Raw genomic sequence first — 17010 nt, 5'->3', positions numbered from 1 at the left:
AAAGATATACTACAAAAGAAAGCTTTAAAGGCAAAGGATTCGACCTTTCTTAGGCGTTGCTTTAACAGCTTCCTGCTTTTGCAGTACTTTTTTTTTAGTATGTATGACCTGTACTGTTGTGATCTCGGGAGGAGAATTAAAGCCAAGACAGTTTTTCGCTCTTTAATAAAATTTGAGGTAATCTAGTTTCTGACTGGAACCAAATTTTGGTTTTGCAGCCGGATTCCAAAAAGTGTTCATGTGGATGGATATTTGATTTGTTTCTGTTTCGGATCAGGTTGAAAAGTTTACGCCAACCGAAAGATTTTTGTGCAAATTGAAGAAAAGCTTCCCCCTCAAAAGATGTATTTCAATGTACAATACCTATAGTTTCTTGTTGTTATTTTTGCATGTATATTCAAAAGAAACTTTTTTCAAAGGGACTTTCTTGAAAGGCTTAGATAATTTCGCTTTCAATCAGATACGCCAGCCAAAATTCTGATAACGACGTCGCTTGTTTTTTTTCGGTTGACGAAATTCGGTGGCTTCTGTAAGATCCTAGCTTCATCCTATCCCTTCCCTTATCGCATAGATTGTGGATATATTGATGAAGTAGTATGTTTGTTTAGACTATTGTTTATTTTTCCCTTCTTGTTATTTTTCTGATGGCGGTAAATAAAAATACAGCAGGGATACAATCTATCCTTCGATTTTAAATCGGAGGGTGGATATATAAAACAGGATGTATATCGAAAAATGAAACAGGGGTACGATCGAGACGATCCACTCCCCGATCTCGAATCAAAGGACAAAATAATCATAGAACAATCTATCCTTCGATCTCGAATCGGAGGGTGGATGTATAGAATAAGATATATATCGAAAAATGAATACGGGTACGATCGAGACAATCCACTCCCCGGTCTCGAATCAAAGGAAAAAATAGTCACTGTTCAAAATAGAACAATCTATCCTTCGATCTCGAATCGGAGAGTGGATATATAAAACAGGATATATATCGAAAAATGATATAGGGGTACGATCGAGACAATTCATTCCCCGGTCTCGAATCAAAAAAAAAATAGTCACAGTTCAAAATAGAACAATCTATCCTTCGATCTCGAATCGGAGGGTGGATATATAAAACAGGACATATATCGAAAATGAAATAGGGGTACGATCGAGACAATCCACCCTCCGATTTCGAATCAAAGGAAAAAATAGTCTCAGGACAAAATAGAACAATCTGTCCTTAGATCTCGAATCGGAGGGTGGATATATAAAACAGTATATATATCAAAAAATGAAACGGATAAGACAGAGACAATTCACTCCCCGATCTCGAATCAGTTTACTGTCCTTTATTTACTATCCTTGCTATCTTTTTGTTCTGTTTTCTCTTTGATTCTACTGTTTTAACCCTTTTGCTATTTACTATTGTGATTGATTTTCTTGATAATAAAGAATTTTCACATCGATTATACTTATTTGCTATCAACGTCAAAGAAGTGTATTTAAGACATGGAGTTTTTGAAGTCGGGGTGTTTTGACACCCTTGCTCTGTACAAGAAGGCAGGCGCCTGTAACTTTAGATATTTAAATGTTACTTTTTAGATATTAAATAAAAAAAACAAGTTTTTTTTAACTGAAAGTAAGGAGCAACATTAAAAAGAACAGAAATTATTACGTATATGAGGAAGCTTGCCCCCTATTCAATACCGCGCTCTTTACGCTAAAGTTTAAATTTTGTTCGAATCACAAATCCCTGAATCACAAAAGCCGGTTAATTAGAATAGTACTAAATAGCGTTTTTGAAAGTTTTAAAAAAAGAACTTCATCGTACAGAGCGAGGAATCGACTATGGGGTGAACCCCCTTATATACGTAATAATTTCTGTTCGTTTTAATTTTGCTCCTTGCTTTCAGTTGGAAAAACTTGTTTTTTTGTATTTAATTTCTGATCCTTTTTTAAATAATGGTGGGGAATCTGGCCCCCCCTTCATAGAAACGTCCCTTCCCCCAAGGAAACATCCTCCATGGAAAGATCCTCCCATGTAACCCTCTCCTCGGACTCCCCCCCCACCAGAAAAAATCCCTCCTGAAAACGTCTGTATACTTCCCAATTAACAATACTATAATAGATTTAGAAAGTAGAGGTGAGTTTACGTATTTAGGATGTAAGTATTCCTCAAGTGGTAAGTTTGGAAAGCAACTGAAGGTAAGTTTTTCTAAAGGAAAAACCTGCACTTATGCTGTGACTGCTAGCCAACTGGCAAACATACAGAACCTGAAGATGAATAAGCAGATATTTCAGGTAAAGAATGTATGGGCTATGCATTATGGATCTGAAGTTTGGGGATACATAGCTGGTGAGAGGATGGAGGAGATTCAGCTTCAGTATTTTAAGAGACTTTTAGGTCTACATTCTTCAACGAGTAGTTTAGAATTGAAAGGAGATCTAGGTTTATTTCCTTTATGAAGTGCTAGACTAGTAGGGATGATAAGACTGTGGGAGAAAATACTGAGTATGCATAGAGTTAGGATAACAAAAGCAGCATATTTAGAAGCTCTGAGGATCCCAAAGAGTGATACTTGGCCATCTCAAATAAAGAAGATATTGGATGGTTGTGGATTCTCAGAGCTATGGAATGGTGGGCTAGGGATTGGATTAAAGGGAGGAGAAGTTGCAAGTAGGGTCAGGGAGAGGTTAAAGGACCATAAGATCCAGGTGTGGCATGCGCGAGTGAATGAGACCCGATCACTGGAGTTATATTGGGAATTATAGGATTAAAAATGGTCCTTACCAGTGTCCTATGTGTGGAGAGGAGGAAGATCTTATCCATTTTATGGGTACATGCCAGGAGTTAAGAAATTTGAGGATGGAAGTGTTTTCAACAGATTTTGGAGGGGTGGATTGGCTTGAAAAAATTTTAAAAAGTAGAAATTTTGATGATTTTAGAAGGTTGGGTAAATTTGTAAGAGTGGGTATGGCACATAGAGAAACTTTTTTGATGAATTGTGAGTAAAAAAAAACTTTTTTGATGAATTTAAGAGGAAGATTTGGTTCATTTTGAGGGGAAGTGTAGTGAATTAATAGATTTAAGAAAGATTTGTTTGGGGTTGAGGTTTGGGAGAGAGATGAATAATAAATTTATTAGCAACGAAAGATATGGGAGGTATAAAGAGACTCGGAAGGTTCCTGATGGTGGATATAGAACACAGAGAAAGTTTTTTTGAAGTTTAGGGATGAGGGTGATAGTTCACTAGCGTAGATTATACTTTTGTGCCAATTTAAGTTTGTATGAAAGTGTCTTTGTTTTTGTGACTACGGCCCTTTGGGCTTTTGTGTCAATAAATTCTGTTCTATATGTAAACAATGGGCAAAGTTCATAACTCGCAGCCCTTCCCCTGGGAACTGTGGGGGACTAAGTCATCCTCAAAGACGTATTAGATTTTCAACTATGCTGAACAAAATGGCTATCTCAAATTTTTTATTGGTTGACTTTGGGAAAAAATGAGTGTGGGAGGGGGCAAGTTGCCCTCCAATTTTTGTTGGTCGCTTAAAAAGGGCACTAGAACTTTCAATTTCCGTTCGGATGAGCCCTCTCAAGGTATTCTAGGACTAAAGGATCGATACGATCACCCCCTGGAAAAAACAAAACAAAAAAACACGCATGCGTGATCTTTCTTCTGGCAAAAAATACTAAATTCCACATTTCTGCAGATAGGGGCTTGAAACATCTACAATAGGGTTTTTTTGTCACGCTGAATCTGATGGTTTGATTTTCATTATGATTCAATGCATTTCATAGGGGGTGTTTCCCCCCTTTTTTAACTAATAAGGTAAATTCTTGCAGGGTATTCGCTTTTGATGGGTAAACCTATACTTGAACAAACTTACATATTTGAAATCAGCATAAATATCTGATTCTTTTGATGCATCTACTGGTATCATATTTCCTTTTTTTCCATAGTTTCGGTTACTACTGAACCGGGTCGCTCCTTACTTACATTTCGTTACCACGAACTGTTTGATTTAAATCGATAAATTTCTATGTGAAAATGTCCTACATGAGAGTTAATATCATCGTTCAAATGTCCAGCCCAAACAGTATGGGTAACTTAGAGGAGAGGAAGCTGGAGCTAGGACCGGTAAAAAAAACTATTAACGCCATCTAGCGTTTGGCGACACTTGACGTTTTTCCAAACTTTGAAATCATTTTTCTGTTAGGAACTGAGAACAGACACTTATTACTACACTAGTTTTTTTCCACCAACCCTACAAATATAATTATTTATTCTCATTATATCATTGAAAAAATATGAAGCGTTGGCAAGCACTACACTGTGTTGAATTTTTTTTGTCAACACTAGAGCCAGTTCCCGCTCCTCTAGGTTACCCATACTCTTTGGTCCAGCTAATGAAGGAAAGGTACAGATATTTCAACTGGGCCTTCCGCTTAGTTCTTTTGAGTGTATGAAGAATATTTTAAAAAATAGAGAGAAGCAAAACACAAAAAGTGGAGAAACAAAGAACCAAAAAGAAAAGCTGAGGAGAAAGAGGTTAATTAATAATATAACAATATGGTAGTAAAACAACAAACAGCTAAATATATCGATATAATAAAAAAACAAAAACAGACAAAAAAAACAATATAACCAGAAAAACAAACACTAGAAAGAAAAACCGCGGGGAGATAAACCAAATACATAAACTGTCAAATACCAAACAAACAGAAACCGAAGAGGAAAAAGCCAATATAATTATACAAAATGTGCTATTGTAATAAAAAATTGAATGCGATAATATAATAAGAAAATAAACAAACAAAACAATGTGGAATTTTGTAATTTCGCCAGAAGGAAGATTACGGATTTGTGTTTATTTGTTTGTTGTTTATTTTTCAGGGGTGAACATATAGAACCAATTATAAAACGTAAAAAAGGTTTTAGAAGATCAGGAGACGGTTCATTCGAAAGGAAATCAAGAATTCTAGCATCCTTTTTAAGCGGCCAAAAACACTGGAGGGCAACTATCCCCCTCCTACGCCCCTTTTCCCCAAATACTTCCGATCAAAATTTGATATATCCGTTTGATTCAGCATAGTAGAAAGGTCCAATGTGAAATTTGCCCACTATTTACATATAGGATTTTTTATTGAGAAATATACGGAAATTGTTGTGATGGGTGGATTTTCTGTTTGGAATAAAGATTCCTGGAGGAATTTTTACAAGGGGTGGGAGGATCTTCTGGTATGATTTGAAAATGGTCAGAAATTAAATATAAAAAAACTTTTTTCGACTGAAAGTAAGGAGCAACATTAAAACTTAAAACGAACTGTCCTTATCAGACATGGCTGTCAGTTCCTCAACCCTCGCTCTTTGTGCTAAATTTTGACTTTTTGTCACAATTCTTTAAGAAAGACTGGTCAAATACAGGGATTGTTGAATTTGAATGAGAAATATTTTTAAAGAACTTTAAGACTTCAGAATAAAGAGCGACCAATGAGGATGGGACAGCGCCCCGGAATAATTTTTCTTCATTTTAAGTTTTAATGTTCCTCCTTACTTTCAGTTGAAAAAACTTGTTTATTTTATCTAAAATGTATATAGAACATATTTTCCTGCAATTTCTAACTTATAATTGGATATGACGGTAGATTTCAAGTAGAGCCATTTAACGGGGGGGGGGGGGGGTAGGAAGGGGCACCGCCGCTTCGGGATTGCCCACTTTGATCCAATTTTTACTTTGATTTGAATTTTTTGCTTATGTTTGAGTCAGAAGGGGTGTGCTATAATTGGTTTTTCCCTGGGCGCCACCAAACCTAGGAACGTTTCTGCCATCATGAATATCAGAATAAAAGAATTTAAGGTTGAATCAACTCCGAAAAAAAACATCATGCTAAAGAGAAATTCTGTATAATAAGAGAGAAATCTCACAAAAAAAGAAATAATCAGCTTAGTTTCTGATAGTTTTCATTTATGTATTTAGTCGCTGCCACGCCTAAAGGCTGCATCTGCACCTATGAGATAATTGCCCAAAACTGCTTGCTAAGCTGTTCTCCAAGGGAGTATCAGCAGGGAAAGCCATGTTCAACTGCCAAAAGCTGATAATTTCCCCATTGGTAGTTGCCAAAAAGCTCAATTGATAATTCCCAAAACCTGATAGGTAAGCTGTCAGCTTTGACAATTCAGCAGGACAATGTAGGTCAGACGAATCAAATAGCGACTGAATATACAATTGCCCTGTTGTTCCTCGAGGACAGCCTATTAAATGCTTTTTGGCATTTATTAAATGCTAATGCTGCTAACAACTCTCTGCAGCATCAACTCACCTTAGGCCAACACAGCTATGCCTGCTACTCCCAGGGGCGGATCAAGGCTTTTTTTGGGGGGGGGGCAAAATAGGTTGATCCGAAAAAAATTGTTAGGGGGGCGCAAAATAGGTTGATCCGATAAACTTGCGTTATGAGCAAGTTTAATTAACGCAAACTTGAGTTAATTAAGTAAACTGCACTACTTTAGACTATGCTAGGGGGGGGCGTCAGTAAGATGTCGGCGGCGCGCCAACGGTAAGATGTCGGCGGCGCGCCGCCGGCGCGATCAATGTTGACCGCAGACATTAATGTTTTCATCAGTCTTTCTCAAATCACAGCTTAAATTTACAACAGATTCGAGCCTATTCATGAGTTCAAAAATTCACAAGTCGCTGGCTGGAAACTGGTCTTCTGCGTTATTCATCAAGAGAAGTAGAAATCTCGTAGAAACGAAATGGCTGTGGCGTTTCAGAACCCTTGCATAATACGAGTAGTTGAAGTATCTATTGTTATGTATTCTTAACATAAATAATTATCAAATTAGTAGTTTTGTTCATCGAGCAATACTGCATACAAAACTTCAAATACCGACCGTATCACAAAATTCGTCAGTTATCTGGGTAATAACTTTGAATATAAGTTTGAACTTAGAAGCTTAATTTTTTCATAATGCCCTTTGCCTATATCTGTTTTGTCACCTTTAAAACAGTTGAAATGGGCGACTTTGATATTGATTGTTTTTTTTGCTCTTTTGGATTCCTAAAAAGCCTCCTTGTATTAAAAACTGGTTTTTAATAACAACTTTAAAAAAAAATGCATTTTAAAGTTTTTTTGGCTTTTTTATAGAATACATGTCATGTATGATAAGGCTGAGTTGCTGCTTTTATATTGCTTTTGGCTGCTGTTTTAGATATTATTAATTGTTTCTTTTGATGTTTCATTGCAACGTTTAAACACATAGATAACTATCACCATTCAAACTATAAAATGAATCTAAAAGGAGTAAATTTATCAAATTGAAAAATACATGAAGAACACTTCACATGAGAACACTTTAATTACAATGAAACAAAAAACACTTAATGGTTTATTCGGTATGAAGAAAAATGAAGTGCCAGCTATTATAAATGAAGTGTCAAAATACTCAAAGACTGGATACCATCTTGATAGGATACCGTCTCTGCTTTAAATAAAAAAAATAATCAACTTATTGGCAGCCCTGCTTTAAAAAAAATCGAGGTATTATCATTTCAATATAATAGCTCACTACCCCCCCCCCCTCCCCCGGGATACCACCTTGATAGGATGCTACCTCTGCATTAAGTTAAAAAAATTAACTTTTTGGGATCCCTGCTTTGAATAAAAAAAACTTCGAGACATTATCATTTAAATGTAATACCTCCCTACCCCCCCCCTTCTGGATACCACGTTGATAGGATACCGTCTCAGCTTTCATTAGAAAAATAATTTACTTAATAATTAACTAGGTCACTATATGGTTCAAACAAACACGCAAATTAACGTTAAACAGCTTAGTGTTCCTTGAAAAAAAAAATGGTATGAGTAAAGGGGTACAAAGACAACAACAAAAATGTCGAAATTATTCAGATATACCTCAAATTATTGGAAAATTGAGTCATAGATTCGCCGTGGCATTCAATAAGATCCAAGGAATCTAATTAAAAGGGAGCACACACAAAAGCCAAACTATTCCAGTAGCCTATGAGCAATTGTAAAATACCCAAGAGAATGAACAAGTCCTAATGGAGGGCCCAGGGTCTATCAAAATATTTTAATGGTTTCCCAGGGGATTTGATATCATTTTCTTCCGTCTCCACTTTAAATGAAAAAAGTAATTATCTTTTTGGAATCCCTGCTTTCAGTAAAAAAAATGAGGTATTATGATTTAAAAATGATAGCCCCATACCCCCCCTATAGGCAGTAATGTATAATTTATTTATGAATGATATTTTTGAGTTAACTTCCGTCTAAAAATTGAATTTCCCAACCTTTTAAATAGAGGCTTAATTTGCAAAATTTCTTTTAAAACTAAGGTTTTTCGTGGTGGGGGGGGGGGTAAAAGTGTTGTAGAAAGAAAACCGTATTTTATATCCGGTGTTCGACAGTTGAGTATTAAACATTAAGAAAATCTTATCTAAAAACAGCAAAAAAAAAAAAAATCTGCAAACTTAAAAATCAGCTGTAGAAACAATCTGTCTCCTGTCAATTTCAAAATCCAACCGAAGGCTGAAGCTGTATAGTAGTGAATGCGTTCTATAATTCGATTCAACTTGAAAATAAAATTCTTGACTACGAATGATGTAAGAAATAGCGATTGGGAAACTGCATTCTAAATTATTTAAACTCATTTCATAAAGACGATAATTTTTTTTTTGTCAACATATGAAGAACTGTGTATATTGCAATATTTGCAATTCCACATTGCATCTGTCTGGTTTCTATGCAAAGTAGCAAAAGAGACGAAAATTAATGAACAAGAGAGTAGTGAAGAATTATGCTATGCAAAGTAATATTTGGCAGGGAAAGTCACCGGTGAAATCACTAGGTGTGGCACCATGATTGCGTGATTTTCGGGGAACCAAATTTTTTTTCGGGGTGACGCATAGATTTTCGGGGAAATACCAGAAAATTCGGGGATAGTGCAAGCCCTGCTTGATTTCTAATCAGGAAGAACGAAATACTAAACAACACGAGAAGGAAAAGCTCCGACTTTGCGGTTGACGTAATAAAGAATTGCCACAAAATTAATTTGAAGTCGACCGAACGCCACCGCTTCTGCCGGCGGCGGCGCACCTGCGTCACGCCGGCGGCGTTACGACACTTTGGCAGCGTTCGACCGGGCCTCTCGTCGGCGGCGTTCAGTCGATCTGCCGGCGCGGCGCCGGGGTCTACTCCCACCTCATTCGGGGGCATTTATCTAATAAGTATGAAACCTTTAGGTTTCATACCGATACAACCGATAGGCACCAAGCGATAATTTGAAACTGTCGCTAATTTTTCATCTTCCGAAATGCTGACTGGAAGAAGAATTTTTTTTTAATATTTCTGTTTATTTAACACGTTTTAGCAGGGGGGAGGTTAAGGTCACAAGGGAAGATGGAGAAAAAGAAGATAAGAAGCAACAAAGTGGAAGATGGAAGGAGAAATTGCATGATTGAATATAAAGGTCCATAAGAGTGAAAGTGGCAGCAATGATTTATTTAACTTTGTGCTTATTACTTAACACACACATTCAACTTGCAATAGAGGAAAATAAAAATAATAAAACCTTTGAGTTCAGAAGCTAAAGAACTCAAGCCTAAAACAGTGAAGACCCAATTTTAAAATCCCTCAGTAAAATAATTCCAAGCAAAGCCTTCCTTAGTAAAAACCTTATCTTTGTTTATATCAAGAATCTGTCCAAAAAAGGGGGGCATTTACTTAAACTTTGAATTCAGTAGCTAGAGAGCTCAAAAGCCTAAAAGCATAGACACTAATATTTAAAATCCCAATTTTTGATTCTCTGTCGACATCCAGTAAATCAATATTAAAATTTTTTATGTCACTTCTTCGTTTCAGCAGCTCGATCATCGAGAACACTCCAACTCTGGAAGAAAAGAATATATCAACTTGAGCCACGTGTATACTTTAACATAAGAGGGGAGGTATTCCCCTCGTCATCAGTATGTATCCCCCCTCCCTCTCGTAGGAAAAAAATACTATAAACCTTATTAATTAACTACAATCTAGCTAATGACTTATCCCGTCCCCCCATTTGTCAGCTTTGGTTACTAATATGGTCTACTTCTTGTTTGTGATAATAAAAAAAGAAACATTTCATTCCACCTTTCAAAAAGTATCTGAATATTTTAAATTTTTATTCTATTTAATGGCATTTTTGAATATACTGTGACAATTTTACTTTTTGTTGTATGTTGTTTATATTTAGAGAATAAACTTTACCAGGGTAAATTTAATTCACGGTGGTAGTGATTAATTGTTATGCCAACTCAACGTGTCTTATGCCACAGCGCAGCCTTTTTAAAGTATATTTATCATATTTTTTTATTATTAAGTTAGCCCGATTGAACCTTAGCCCTGCACTCTTTTTTTGAGGCATTCTTAACGACTTTCCTCTTGTGAGTACGTTCTTTTTGCCCTAATTTTTAGAAGGATTAGCGAACAGAAGCTAGGTCTAGTCAAAACTGCATAGGAATTGAATAGATGATTAGTTTATAAATAAGATTCCTTCAAGTTTTTCCAATATCGAAAAAGAGAATGTAGTTCTTCTTTAAAAATGCCCCTTTAAAAAAATGCCCCCGTAATCCCCCCTCCTCTTGCGTACAAACCTGTACCAGAGTCACATAAAGTAGTATTTAAGTGCGAAATGGAGGGGTGGGGTTAAAGATCTCAGAATACAGGTCTATAGGTCCCAATTTAGGTCTAAGATATAAAGCTTTGAGTGCTATAAACATAAATATTCTGAGGGATTCATCCGGTGGAACCCAGTTGACTGAGACCATACCGATCGTGCTGGTCGGTTAAGAAATACTATAAATTTGGAGCTTACCACCAGGGGGGGCAATGGCCCATAAAAAATAGTACACATTAAAAAAGATTACTTTGAGACCTAAGACCCTGTGTATTTGCCCCTTTTTCCTTAGATATATTCCGAACCAAATCCTATTTATTGTAATGAAAGTATTACAATTTATTAGCGTATTAAAGTGCTTTAATTTTTTACCATACATTGGTTCACTTGAAACCTCCCCCCTCCCTGACAAAGCTTCTGTTGTTCTTCTTTATTAGATATGATATGTTGCGATTACTCACCCCAGTTCAATACAATCAACAGTCTCATCAAATTCTGGCTTTGGTTCGGCAATCACTATGAATCGAATCGGTGTATTCTTTTTCAAGTTTTCAACGAAGAGCTTACGACGATTACCGTCTACGTTAATAACTAAAAAGAAGGATATCATTAAGACTATATATAAACAATATTATAAAATTTATAGAAATGAAAATATTATAAAAACAGTCTTCAACCGTAGAATTATTAAAGGAATTTAATAACGTAAATATTATGAATTTTGAACTGTGCTGAAATGGAAAAATGTGTATACTTCTAGAGGGTGGTTTTAAGGAGCCCAATCAAAGGAGTAGCTAGGGTTTTCAGGACCCAGGGACAATTTCAGTTCCCTCTTCCCCACACACCGTCATCACTACCACAATTATTTGAAAAAAACTACGTTTTCTAAAGAGTTAAAGAGGCTGAGTTACAAGGTCGAACCTTAAAACGTACAGGGATTAGGAGGCACAGTTGGGGCTACCACCCCCAAACCCCCGCTTTCGCAGCCTTTAAATATAAAAAAAAATTTCTTTAAACTGAAAGTAAGGAGCGACATTAAAACTTAAAACGAACAGAAATTATTCCGTATATGAAAGAGGCTGTGCCCTCCTCAACACCTCGCTCTTTACGCTAAAGTTTGACTTTCTGACAACTCTTTTTTTAAACAATAAAAACTTTAGCGTAAAGAGCGAGGCGTTGAGGAGGGCACAGCCTCTTTCATGTACGGAATAATTTCTGTTCGTTTTAAGTTTTAATGTCGCTCCTTACTTTCAGTTTAAAGAATTTTTTTTTTATATTTAAAGGCTGCGAAAGCGGGAGTTTGGGGGTGGTAGCCCCCCAACTGTGCCTCCTAATCCCTGTACGTTTTAAGGTTCGACCTTGTAACTCAGCCTCTTTAACTCTTTAGAAAACGTAGTTTTTTTCAAATAATTTCTGCACGTTTTTGTACAGTTTATTACTTATTATTGCTTGACTAACTGTTAGCTGATCGTGTTAGGAGTTAAAGTTGGGGGGCTGCCACCCCCCAAACCCCCCGCTTTTGAACATTCTTGTGTTAAGTCCTGAATACTCAAATCACGTCGTACAGGGTACCTCCTAATCCCTGTACGTTTTAAGGTTCGAACTTGTGACTCAGCCTCTTTAACAGCCCCCCAACTGTGCCTCCTAATCCCTGTACGTTTTAAGGGTCGACCTTGTAACTCAGCCTCTTTAACTCTTTAGAAAACGTAATTTTTTTCAAATAATTTAAAAAAGAAACTGAGTTTTATAAAAAAGTTGCTCTGATGGTGAATCGAACCCGGGTTTTCCGCCTGAAAGTCTGGAGTATCAGCCGCTGGACTATACAAACACAATAATAATTGTTGTTTAGCAAATAGAAGCTATTTTCGACGCAAGCAAATTCCCAAAAATCTTGATATGTGTTTTTTGGAAAACCGGGAAGAAGTGATCAGATTGAGCTGAAATTTCGAGGATAAGGTCCCACGCCCCTTGAAAGCTTATCCTTAAAATTTCAACCTGATCAGACAACGTGAATGGGGGGGTTGTGGTGGGAAAAATTAACATAGGCTAATATTGGAAAACGTGGTTTTTCGTAAACGTAAATTGTGGGGATAATTTTTTCGGTCTGAAAATATCAAAAGGCCCTAACAGGTCGAATTCTGCTTCAAATGAGTCCTCATTCAACCGGATCCGGTGCCAACTGTGGCCTGTAGGCGTGGCTAAGAAAAAAAAAAGAAATGAATTTTAAGTGGCTATATTTGGTTTTTTGAAAACAGGGAAGGAGTGATCGGATTAAGCTGAAATTTCGAGGATAAGTTCCCAGGCTCTAGGAAAGCTTAACCTCTAAATTTCAGCCCTATCGCACAACGTTAAAGGGGGGCTGTGGTGGGAGGGTCGGAACTTCCGTCCCAGTTTACCCCACGAAGATAAAGTCGGAGGAGGATGAAATTTTGCAAGTTTCTTAGTTTGAGTTTGGGCTACAAAATGCGATTGCCGCCGTCTCTCTGCGACCTCTAGGACCTGAAATCGCTTAACATTGTGGTGGGTCGCCTCTTTATAGAGGCACAAGTGTGCCTCCTTGATATAAGTAAATAAAATACAGTTGATTTAAGGCTTAAAACATAGAAAAAACCGTTTGCTGCCCCTCGGAGGTTACGCCCGGGACAACCGTCCCCCCTCGCCTCCTAGCTACTTCAATGAGCCTAATTACATATCAGAGTCATTGTAATTCACGTTTTGAACAGAAACTTGTGTAGACTCCATCATTGAAATTTTCCTTTTCCAAGAGCTTTCAAAGTTAAATTATGGCATTTTTCACCTTCTAGCTCTAAAGTGTAGGTTAATTGTGTCACCTAAGAGCAATTTTCAGACTGGCAAATTTCACTTTTTGAATCGTTCAAAACTGCAATGATAGCGCCTTTTTGGTAGTTTTTTTTTTGTTCATTTTTTATTGTGTTTGAAGCACTTTTTTGCTTTCCAAGTTCTAAACATGATAGAAAATCAGGTTTAGTAAGGTCACTAACTCCGTTAATTTTCTTTTTTTCTTCTTTTTTTAGATCTGCAGCTCTAGTTTGGAAAGTCAAATTTAATATAGGTTTAATGAATATCTTAATAGGAAGGATTTTGTCCCCCTTCTCCCACAAGCATTGGTCTGGAGATATTCTTGGGTAGAATTCAAGAAATGGTCTTTATCGGTTTTTCAATACCCCCCCCCCCTTGAAAAAAACTCATAATATCCCCACTCCCCCTCAAGAACTGGACCTGTGTGTGCCTGTGATGAAAAACATACAAAAGCAATTTAAACATTTAGAAAAAAACTAGGAAAACTAATCAATAGCAATGATTAATTTTTTGCAATTTTAATGCCTTTGATTGCAACTAAGGTTAAAACATTGTAATACAAATTAGTATTAGTTAGAAAAAGAGATCAGTGTTTGAGTTCAGGCTTCTTTTCTGAAAGATAAGTACTAAAATATAAAGACAAAAAAGATAAAGATAAGCACTTAAATTTAAGTCGGAAATCTTATTCAGTCTACATTAAAATTTTTAGCTATTTGAATTTTGTTTAATCGAAAGGCGAAATTAACTAAACTGCTTATGACTTCTCACATACCTGTCCTACATTCATAATTTGGCAATTATCCAAGGGTGCCAGTGCACAAAAATGGAGGAGGTGAAAAAATTTTCAAATTAACATACATAAAATGGTGGTTTTAAAAATCCAGGGGGAGGGTAACTGTGCTTTTTTTAACCCAAAATTGAAAATTTTTTGCATAATCGGGGGAAGGGGCAATTGCCCTCGTCCTGCAGCCAGCATCCCCTGTTTTGAACACCAATATATCCTCCTATATGGTGCATTTCTATTTTCTGGAGAATTTGAGCTTGTTTAAATTCAGGGAGAGCTTACTCCTCCGCATCATGACATTTATGGTCATATGGTCATTTGACATTATGACTCTGCATTACTCTTGTGCTTCCATGACATTTACGGTTGAATCAAAGTTTGAAATAGAATCAAGGGAATTCTCAGGGGTTAAAAAAAAAACTCTTTCATAACCAAACAAAGTCTGCCCCCTGGACGCATAGGCTTATTCATACCTACAAACTGCGTTTTCTAATATCATTTTGTTTGTTTCAAAATAATGAAGTTTTTAGCTAAGAATGTTTTAGCTAAAACTGGCGCTAGTGTCGGCAAAAACATCAACGCCATCTAGAGCTCGGTGACACTTGGCAAGCTTTGTAGTCGGTTTCTGTCAGGAACTGAGATCAGACACTTATTAATACGCTTTCGTTACCAACCACACAAGTTAAATTGATTATTCTTATTATTACACGGAAGAAATGCCAAGTGTTACCAAATGCTAGATGGCGTTGACGGTCTTTTAGTCAACACTGGTGCTAGTTGCCACTCCTGTAAGTTACCCATACTCTTATGTTTTTTGGGTACTTGCCACATTTTGACAGTGTTGCCACGTTGAACTGTGAAAATTTGTAAACAAAGCTGTTAAGTTAAGTGTGACAACGCTTTTCATCCGTCAAAATTCTGATAAACAATCGGTTATTTCCCAAATACAATTGAAGTCTTCAAATAAAATTTTCACCTTCTTCAGCTGTTTGGAACCAGTTGTTTTAGCTTACTTTTTGCCAATTTTTCACCCGCGTTACTTTTTTTAAACTTTGTCCCGCTACTACAAAAAGCTGTATAACTATATACGGAGGTTTCTTTCATTAAAAACTAAATTCTTGATTATTTTTTTTACTACATCATCGCTTGAACATCGTATCACACCAAGGCCAAGAGCAAATTTTGTTCGCAACAATATCTCTGTGGCGTTTCCATAAAAAATTATAAGCGATTTAAAAACCAAAGTAACGCTCTTCCCGAACTTGCGCAAAGGGCTTATTTTCGAGCATAATTCGGCCATTAGTTTTATAGGGCCTGTATAGAATATAATAAAACTAGTCTTAGCTACGCTTACAGATTGAACTCAAAATAGCTTGAATCATTCGTGTTGAATTTGAATGATTTATAAACAGTATTATTGTTTTACAGGTCATTGACTTTTCCTCTAGATTTATCTTATTTATTTCAAACTCGCTGTTTTATTAGTTTGTTGTCGCTATCATTTCTGTTTTTTATGAACTATTTGCGCTGAGCGTTCATTTTGATTATTCTGCTGATATGTTTTTCTATATGTTTATATATATGTTTTTCTATATATGTTTTTCTATATATATGTTTTTCTATATTTTTCTATATATGTTTTTCTATATATATTTTTCTATATATATGTTTTTCTATATGTTTTTCTATATGTTTATATTTTCTATATGTTTATGTTGATATGATTATGGTGCTATATGTTTTTCTAGGAATTCCACTGGCATTAGACCATAATTCATGGCTGCTCTTATTAGTAATTTAAAAAAAAGTCAAATGAAGAAGTTTTTCAACAAAAAGTAAAGAGCTAAACGAAAGCAAAGACGAGAAGAACGCAGTCTTAAGCAGTTTTTTTACGAATCCCGCTGCGTCTTTAAACGTCGCAATGTTACAAGTTATGAATACTTTTATTATTATTTTTATTCCTAAATTCGTAGCGCCAGGTATAATTAAATATTAGATTGGCCACTAAGTTTTTATCGAGGTTTTAGATGACTGTTGAATCCTCTTTTGAAAGATCCAACACAGAATTTTTTAGGGATAACTTCCCCATGAAGATCATTCCAGATCGAAGTGCAACGTTGAATGAAGCTGTTTTTCAAGTACTCTGTTTTCAGCTTACAAACCTCATGATGATTGAACTGAGCTGTGTGCCTTCGTGTCTGTCTTTTTGGTTGGCGGCACAATACGAGAAAACTCTAGAGAAGAAGGAGGAGCATTAAGAATGAGCAGAAATTTTTTACTTGCAGAAATTAGCCATCGACACCACATCAAACCTCTCTCTAACAGACTGGAGAGAGTCGCGAGGAACGACTAAACCCGCCCTATTAGCCCTATTTTGGATCTTTCGAAGTGGTGCAAACAACGTTTTCGGAGAACCAGAATACAACGGATATCCATACTGGGCGATGGGTCTTATGCAAGACTTTTAAAGTGTGATGATAGAGCCGAGTGGTAGAAGCTTTTTGCAGTGAAGGGTTATCCTCGGCTATCTTGTGCAGGAGGTTCGCCGATAGAGGCGATAGAGGTGGGTTAACCAAGAGAGATCTTTGGCCAAGTTGATTTCGAGTAGACGCAGCTCGTCGACTTTTATAGCTTCCTTCATGAAGATGAAGTTTGGGTGCATACGTGACACTTTTGACTGGGATATATATTATTGTATATGATAATTCCACTTGAAACCAACAAAAGTTAGTGTCAGTG

At 36.4% G+C, this 17010-nt stretch overlaps 1 protein-coding gene across 1 annotated transcript in view; it reads right to left on the bottom strand.

Annotated features, from left to right (window-relative positions):
• Positions 1–9526: 9526 nt before the first annotated feature.
• Positions 9527–17010, bottom strand: part of LOC148947530 (uncharacterized) — a 63902-nt gene continuing 56418 nt past the window's right edge. The window contains exons 4-5 of the mRNA XM_089096134.1: positions 11129–11258; positions 9527–9902 (exon numbers count right to left, since the gene is read on the bottom strand). Of these exons, the coding sequence (XP_088952260.1) occupies positions 9737–9902; positions 11129–11258 (296 nt within the window). The 3' untranslated portion in view covers positions 9527–9736. The remainder of the gene's footprint in view (positions 9903–11128; positions 11259–17010) is intronic.

Source organism: Artemia sp. Qi Xiang Cuo, chromosome 10, assembly GCF_049724085.1.
Source record: "Artemia sp. Qi Xiang Cuo chromosome 10, ASM4972408v1, whole genome shotgun sequence".
Taxonomy (NCBI): Eukaryota; Metazoa; Arthropoda; class Branchiopoda; order Anostraca; family Artemiidae; genus Artemia; species Artemia sp. Qi Xiang Cuo.
This window is presented reverse-complemented; position numbering and strand designations above follow the sequence as displayed.